The following is a 9141-nucleotide window of genomic DNA, read 5'->3' on the forward strand; positions in this document are numbered from 1 at the left end:
CTGTGAGTGTGGTGAGAAAGCTATTTGCTTTAAGAAGGAGAAAAGAGGGACAAAGAGAAAAGTGGCGCAGTGGGTTAACGCCCTGGCCTGCAGTGCTGGCATCCCATATGGGCGCCAGTTCTAGTCCCGGCTGCTCCTCTTCCAATCCAGCTCTCTGCTATGGTCTGGGAAAGCAGTGGAAGATGGCCCAAGTCCTTGGGCCCTTGCACCCACGTGGGAGACCTGGAAGAAGCACCTGGCTCCTGGCTTTGTATTGGCGCAGCTCCAGCCGTTGCAGCCATCTGGGGAGTGAACCACCAGATGGAAAACCTCTCTCTCTGTCTTCACCTCTCTCTGTAACTCTGTCTTTCAAAATAAAATAAATATTTAAAAAGAAGGAGAAAAGATAGTGTTTGTTATACTACAAAGAAAGCAATGTATTTTTGTCAGAAATACAGTGCTGGACATTAGACTCTTTTGGATCAGTAGGGTATCTTATTTCAGAATTATGATGATGATTTTACTTACCAGAGAGGGAGAGGTGAAGAGAGAGAGAGAACAAGAGCAAGAGAAGATAGAGAGAGAGAGATCGCATACACTGGTTTACTTCCCAAATGCCTTGAGTGAGAAGTAGTCTGAAACCAGAAGCTGGGAAGTCAGTCTGTGTCTCCCAGGTAAGTGGCAGGAATCCAGTTACTTGATCCGTAACTGTCCACTCCCCTGGTCTGCATTAACAGGAGGTTGTTGTCAGCAACAGGGCTGGATATTGAACCTAGATCTGATTTGGGATGCAAGTGTCTTAACTAGCATCTTAATCACTAGGCTAAACACCTGACCCCCACTTCATTATCATTTTTATTTGAACCCTTGACATTCAAGATGGGAACGGACTTTTCTTGTATGACTGTGTGCACCTCCTAACGATATTCATTCTTCTCTCCTTTTTCCTCCATGTATAGACAATGTAGGATTGACATCTTTTGCTCTAAAACTCTGAAAGTAATGGTCTTTTTTTCCCCTCAGATCTTCATGGTGTCATATATGTGATTCCTCTGGTTTATATTACAAAAATGAAAGTAAAAAATATCTAATACATTAACAACTTGAGTAAATCTAGTCAGTTAATTGCACATTTAATATTATAAGATATTTAACTATTTTTTTTGTATTTCTATTTGTAGTCTTGAACTTTTTGTTTGAACTTGATTGTTTCCATTACCTGCTTTCTTGCTACTATCCAGACTCAATTCAGAAATGATTCGCTTGACCAAATAACACTAGATTCTCAAAGAATAGAAATACCTAAGACAGATATTGGTTTTCTTTTCTTTTTTGTTCTACACAACCTATCAAGTCATAGGAAAATGTCAATAGACTTTCACACTCAAATAAATATGAATTTATTTCAGTTATTTTAGAGATTTCATTAATATGCAACCTACTTGAGCCATCCAATTTTCAATAGAAGCCTAGAAAATATGCAGTTTTATTCAATAAACATTTTAAAAATTGTATTTAAGGTATACAAGTTTCATGTATTTCATATATGTAGATTCATCGCTTCTCGGCCTTTTGGCTAAGTTCAAGTGTAGTATCATATATATATAGATTCAGGAATCCAGTGATACTTCCCACCTCACCCTCCATTCTACTTATGCTTCCACCCTTCTTCCACCTCCCTCTCCTATTTCCATTCTTAATTTTTACAAAGATCTATTTTCAGTTTGCTTATAAGATTAACCCTACACTAAGTAAAGAGTGCAACATGTAGTGTGAAGAAAAAAAAAAAAAAAAACAGTTCCTCAACAGTTGAGACAAGGGCTGTCAACAATCATTGAATCTTAAAATGTCAATTGCATTCCTATGCATTACCTTTCAATAAACGTTTTTAAAGATTTATTCGTTTATTTATTTGAAAAGCAGAATGACACAGAGAAAAGGAGAGACTGAGAGAGAGTGATCTTCTGTCCTCTAGTTTACTCCTCAAATTGCTTCAATGGCCAGCGTTTGACTAGCTCCAACTTATAAGCCTGGAACTCCACCTTGGTCTAAATTTTGGGTGGCAGGGGTCTGAAACTGCCTTCCCATGTGCATTAGCAGAAAGCTGGACCAGAAGCAGAGCAGGCAGGACTTGATATGGCACTCTGATGTGGGATGCCCGCATTGCAAGCAGCAGCTTAATCCATTCTCCAACAATGTCAGTCTCTCGACATTTCTAAAAATATTATTTCGTAGCCTAAGATTAATTTAAGATTAAAGTGAGAAAGGAAGAGAGAAAGGGAAAAGGCACAGTGATTGCAACTGAAACTGTAGGGGGAATTAAGTGTGCAGAATGAATACACTGTAGATGAATTGCAGTGCTTCATTTTCCTGCACACAGGATGCCATTTTCAATGTGGCACCTTTGCCTTCGAGTACCAAGTAACTCGTTTTTAAAGTCTAGTCTCAAAATAAAGTTACTCTTTAGTGTTGAAATTTTCTGTCCCTCTTTTAAATAAGATGATCGGATGAAATGAGCACAAAGGGAATAGTATTGCGGGTGCAACATCCGTGTCTTTAGGAATGTTTTGGACATGGCAGCATGGTGGGTAGATGAACTTCGGGCAGGAGACGAGACAGTAGAAAGCATGTAAAAAAATCTCAGCGAAGGGAGCACTCAAATTATAATTATATTAATTTTCTTTTCCAAAATCCTGTATATTCCCTTGCACTAGGTGTAAGCAAAATTGTTATGTCTGTGTGTTTATACTGAGTCCCCAGACACAGAATCTGAGGCAGATTTATGCAGGAGAGTTCTTGAATAGCATGCTTTGGAGATGCATCTGCTAAAGTGGTAAGGAATATCCCAGATAGGACTATGAATTCCCAGCATCTGATATCTTATGGAGATGAGTACTACAATTCAGAAGAGAAAATCAGGACCAAACATCACAGCTATGCTTAAATTTCTCAAAGAGCTCAGAAAATTAGTGCACTATACTGGGACATTTTCCTAGTTTTCATGACTATCCTTTTACTAACTTTATGAAAGTGAGGAAAAGGAAGAGATAAATGAAAGATATCTGTGAGTTACAAAATATATGATATACTATTAAAAGAAAGATAAAAGAACTAATGTAAAGTGAGGATTTATTCATTTGTACACTGCATTTCAACCTGCCCTGTGTTTTGGCTCTATCCTCATAATTTGACATTGTGATATTTTGGAGATGAGTGGGGAAATACTTTTTGTCCATTTTAAATATAGATTCAAGGAGCCGGCGCCGTGGCTCAATAGGCTAATCCTCCACCTTGCGGCGCTGGCACACCGGGTTCTAGTCCCGGTTGGGGCGCCGGATTCTGTCCCGGTTGCCCCTCTTCCAGGCCAGCTCTCTGCTATGGCCAGGGAGTGCAGTGGAGGATGGCCCAGGTGCTTGGGCCCTGCACCCCATGGGAGACCAGGAAAAGCACCTGGCTCCTGGCTCCTGCCAGGATCAGCGCGGTGCGCGGCTGCAGCGGCGGCCATTGGAGGGTGAACCAACGGCAAAAGGAAGACCTTTCTCTCTCTGTCTCTCTCTCTCACTGTCCACTCTGCCTGTCAAAAAAAAAAAAAAAAAAAAAAAAAAAAAAAAAAATAGATTCAAGGTCCCTGAAGAATCAAATTCCCGTAACACATTTTCTCAAAGTCAGCAATCAACAGAAATAGTATATGTGACACTAAAGAAAACTTTCCTCGTCCACAGTTACCGTGGGTGGCAAACATGATGTTACCATACCTCCCCACTAGTCTTTCCTGTGAGCAGAAGGCAGCTTGGGAGTGTGAATGGGCAGGACCTCAGGCAAGATGCAGGCTGTGCATAGAGAAGTTATCAGTCATTCAGATGGCAGGAAAGAGGGAACCTGAAGATGATTCTCAGATTAGGTGACGGGAGTGCACTGCCATCCTAGTTAACTGCATGTAGCTAATGTTTAAATAAAGTGTAAATTGTTTCTGAAATGATCTCTGATGTCTTCTTGCACATTTTTATTGATTTGGAATCTACTTTTTAAAAAATCAACAACTTAGGATATTTCTATATAGTTGAACTCCTATTTTTCCCCTTTTTTCATGCTCAATACAAATGAAGACCATCTGTAATGTATGTGTGTGTGTGTTCATGTATGCTTGCTTTTACTTACCATTCTCAATTTGTCTGGCACTCCTTACCAAATGACACTTTACATCATGGTCAACATCACCAGAAAAGTCAATTTTGATTTTTCTTTATAAGTATGTATGTTTAATATGCCCTTGCTAAATGACAGCCATTTTCTTAGGATGCTATGGATCAGAGCAAAATAAACAAGAATCTCTGTTCATATTGCATTCACTTTCTTGTGAAATAAAAAGGATAATAAAGAAAATGAATAATACAGGTGATATACTAGATGATGGTAAAGTTTTTGGAGAAGAATAAAACAAGAAATAAAAAATAAGAAATTCAGATGCAAATAGAGGGAGATATCGCAATATTATATTGGACAGTTAGGACATTTCTAATAGAGGGGAATATTTGAGTAGACATGAAAGAGATGCCCAAAAGAACTAATTACTTGAGGGCCGGCGCCGTGGCTCACTAGGCTAATCCTCTGCCTTGCAGCGCCGGCACACCAGGTTCTAGTCCTGGTCGGGGCGCCGGATTCTGTCCCAGTTGCCCCTCTTCCAGGCCAGATCTCTGCTGTGGCCAGGGAGTACAGTGGAGGATGGCCCAAGTTCTTGGGCCCTGCACCCCATGGGAGACCAGGATAAGTACCTGGCTCCTGCCTTCTGATCAGTGTGGTGCACCGGACGCAGTGCACCAGCCGCGGTGGCCATTGGAGGGTGAACCAAAGGCAAAGGAAGACCTTTCTCTCTGTCTCTCTCTCTCACTGTCCACTCTACCTGTCAAAAAAAAAAAAAAAAAAGAACTAATTACTTGAGACAAGAATATTTAATTAATAAGTTGTACATGGTTAGCTAGTTATTTGTTTCGCTACATGAAGTTTTTATGTTCTTAGCTTTATTTTAATGCCTTAACTATTTTAAACGTATAAAGTAGTGATATATCCTTGTTATTTTTTCTACACTGAAAGAATTTTGTATTTTAAAGATATTGTCCAAAAAACCTCCCCCAAAGTTTAAAGACTAAACCAACCACAGATTTACAGTACATCACAGTGTCGTATGTTATGAATTTGGGTAAAGCCCAGGTACATGTTTCTTTGTATTCAAGTGCTGGTACTTAGTGAAGCCTTCAGCTGACAAAGGGACTCGATTGGTCTAGAGGCAAAGGTACCTTCATCCAAATGTTGCCTGGTACAAACGGCTGTACAGTTGGTCTGAGCTAGGACTGTGGGCCAAAGTGCTCATAACTAGCCTCTTCATTGCCACTGTCACAGGTATTCAGCTTTTGTGTGCTAGTCCTGGGACTCCATAGAGGAGGACTCAAGAAATAAGTAGGAGCAGGCAGATTCTTAAGATCCGAGTACATAAATGACCAGAATGTCCCTTTTGATACATTCTGCCAGTCAAGCAGTCCCTGAGCTGGCTCGTATTCAAGGGAAGAAAATAAATCCTTGCAAAGAACATGTGACCATCTGTATTAGTTTCCTAGGGCTGTCATAATAAATTACCACAAACCATGGCTTAGCTAGCAGAAGTTTAGTCTCTCACAATTCTAGAGGCCAGAACACTGAAATTAAGATGTTGGCGGGGCCACACTAGGTCCATCGTCTCTAGGGCTGGATGCTTTCTCCCAGCTAGGTGAGAATTCTGGTGTCCTTTGGCTTGTGCCAACATCACTCCCATCTCTGCCTTCTTTTTAAATAGTCTTCTCTATGTGAGGGTGTTTCCTTTTCTGTTCTTATAAGGAAATTTTCATGAATTTAGGGATGAGTCCAATCCAGTACGGTATCATCTAAATCCTTGCCTTAGTTTGCAGATATCATGTATCTAAACCGGGTCACCTTTTGAGGTTCTGAGTAGATAGGACACTTGAGGGGTTACTATTCACCCCCTGTACCATCTACATTATTCTATACGCTAGACGCAAAGTAGTCGGGACAGAACACTTGGACAGTGCAAAAATCAAAAAATTGGGGCCAATTTTCTGGGTTATATAATTCTGTAAGTTTTGCTCAGTAAAAATCTTCTGATCATCTACTATTCTGGAAATCATGATTCTCACAGATATTTTCTCTTCTTTTCCTAGTGACATGAAAAAGGTTGGTGTCACCGTGGTTGGGCCACAGAAGAAGATCATCAGTAGCATAAAAGTTCTAGAAACACAATCAAAGAATGGTCCAGTTCCAGTGTAAAGCACCCATTCTGGAATGAAGTGGTGGCTGTAGAAGATGTAGCATCCCTCTTCAGAACACAGATGATAATCCTGGAGATGTTGGTGGAAGTTCCAAGTTCAATGAGACACTCAGATATGAGTACAAATGCCTTAAAATCAAACTGAAAAACTCTTTATTTTCCCTTATCATTTAGTGGATGGGTTGAGGGGGGGATTTTGCTTTGTAATTGCTTTTTTTTAAAAAAAATAGTTAATGTGTTAAATTAAAATTCTTCAGCGCAAAATAGTGAAGAACTAGCGTAGAGCCATTGATCCAAACTATCATCAAAACAAAACAAGGGAAATACAAAAGGGACACAGTGGCTTTGTTTATGAACAGCCACAAAAAAAAAGACTTGCGATATTTTTATACAAAGAAGAAATCTGCAACAAGTATTTTGTTTCTTTAAAAGCAAGCAAAATGGAGGAATTTATACCTCAAATTATCTGGCCATATTTACTACCTTATCATTTTATTACTCTCTTTTATCTGTTTAAAGCATATAGAGATGACATTTGTAAGTCTTTTAAGTATTACACACTTTTTAATTGTTAGTTTCCTTAAGAATATCATGTAAAAAATGTGTCTTAATTTTTTAAAGTGCATATTTATTTTCTTTTGAATTGTTTTTTGTTGTTTTATATTTATGCCTTGAAGGTTTAATTTGGATTTGTTACAGCCAAGTGCCAAATGCTCTCGCAAATTATCAACACTAGAAAACATGTTTACCTAGATAAAAAACAAGTTTGAACTATCTACATTTATGTTTTTTGAAAAATTAAATACTTTCCCTGTTTATTTGCCTGTCAAATCTCTCACAGTCTGAATTAGCCCATTCTTTGTTGTCTCTCCATTTATTATAAATTGTATGCTTCTAATTTAGTGTAATATATTTGCTTATAAGTAATGGATTTTTAATCAGATGACTTGTCTTTCCTGCTCTGGTGCTGAGAGACCACCAACTCCCCCATTCAGGAAGGAGCCATGGCAAAGCTCCTGAGAATAATGACACTGGAAAGAATTGGAATCCTCTGTAGATTGTTGTGTTAGTTGATAACACAGCATGTAGGCCAATGCATGAGTCAAAAAAAAAAACTTGCTCATCGACTTTGAAAAGTCAGTTAACATCTTCTTTAGTTAAAATGGCTAAGCTGTTTATAGAAATGAGGACAGCTAAACTACCCATTTATATCACTGTGGTTTAGGTTAGTTAATTAAACATTATGAGCATCAATATCAGGTATCATTATCTTTAAGAGTCTTCCTCTTAATGTGCCTACTGTAAATTTGATATATCACTTAACAGACTTGAACTTCTTTGCATTTATTGGACATATTACTTTCAAAATAGCTTGTCATCTAGCAAATGGCTCGAAGTCTGTAGGCATTGGAGGGATGTTTAACTACAGGGATTTAGACTTACTGTTACATAAAGGCAAACTATGAGCATGTTCATTAATACTGGAAATAATGTTCTGGTGGAGCTCTAGCTACTAATGTATTCTGAAGCAAGATCTTAGCTCTATATATACTCTTTCTAATGCTGATATGATCATGTCATGAGTATGAGAAATGCATATGTCAAAAGAATAGAATGGATGAAACAATGCTGCAATTTCTGTGTTCTTATGCAAAATGGAACACTAATGAAAAACAGCTTGCAATCACAGATAATAATTCACAAGTGCTAACTGTTGTAGTGTTAGTGTAATAAGGCATAGATTGTATCCTTTCTAATATGAGATTGTTTCTCAAAATTTGGCAATACTATAGTCAGATCATGCTACTAGAATTCTATATTGGATATATAATAATTATATGAACTTTTAAGAAAGATACATGTGATTAATAAATTAGTTGCAAATTTCACTTCAGTCTGCTAGAAGCAGCTGGAAAAAAAATTCTTTTTTCAAATCAAGTACTTTGTGTTTTAGAATGAGATTGAAATCTGGCTTCAATCTTATTCCCAGACTAGTGTTCCTTTCTTAGCTACTATTCCAAGAATAATAAACAAAATCTGTTCATTCCAAAAACTAATACAAATTGAGGGTGTTGAATTTATTTCACTTATTTTGGCTGTGGTTTTCATTTGAACGTCGAGGCTGTATACACAATGCATTGCTCTTCATTGTTTCAGTATTTTATATATGACCTCTTATAAATTTACTTTATACAATTCTTACCATGTATATATGTAAACAACAGTGTACGATTCTTAACTGTGGAGTAGAGGTACTAGAATGCTTATGGCCATCTCATTGTACAGGAATTGCATTGACTTTCAATAAACGTGAACCCACAATGCCTTCATTATGTTATGTAACATATTACCTGTTTTGTATCTTAAGTTTGATTTACATATATTATTTATTTCTGATAACTCACTCTGTATACTAAGGTTCACTTAAGCCATCTATAAACGTGATATGATTGACAATATGTGTTAAACTTCCCTTTTCAAAACATTACTCATTTAGTTTATGTTGTGCAATGTAGATGGCCTCTTACTAATGTAAAATGATTTGTAGTGGAAACATTTATATTTTTATAATAAACATAATGAAAATATTTTTACAGATTGGAATACGGAAGTGGTCTTTGAAGCTTTTTTAAAAATATATAAAGTAATTGGTTATTTAAACAACAAAATAATGAAATTATATCAGCCATAAAAAATATGCTTCTGTTTCTTTTTTCTCCTTTAGTGAGGAGGGACTCATGTCACATAATTTACATTTCTTTGCTCAAATATTATTATTAATAAGTTAGAAAGATAGCCAGTAAATATTGTCTTCATAGTTAATGAACACAATTGTATTAGGAAGT

At 37.3% G+C, this 9141-nt stretch overlaps 1 protein-coding gene across 3 annotated transcripts in view; it reads left to right on the forward strand.

Moving 5' to 3' along the window:
• EPHA3 (EPH receptor A3) overlaps positions 1 to 8899 on the forward strand; it is a 401167-nt gene extending 392268 nt beyond the window's left edge. For all 3 annotated transcript variants that reach the window (XM_002716757.5, XM_008267088.4, XM_051819167.2), the window contains exon 17: positions 6189 to 8899. In XM_002716757.5, coding sequence (XP_002716803.2) covers positions 6189 to 6294 — 106 coding nt within the window. In that variant the 3' untranslated portion in view covers positions 6295 to 8899. The remainder of the gene's footprint in view (positions 1 to 6188) is intronic.
• Positions 8900 to 9141: the final 242 nt, after the last annotated feature.

The sequence above is a fragment of the Oryctolagus cuniculus genome, chromosome 4 (genome assembly GCF_964237555.1).
Source record: "Oryctolagus cuniculus chromosome 4, mOryCun1.1, whole genome shotgun sequence".
In the NCBI taxonomy this organism is placed as follows: domain Eukaryota; kingdom Metazoa; phylum Chordata; class Mammalia; order Lagomorpha; family Leporidae; genus Oryctolagus; species Oryctolagus cuniculus.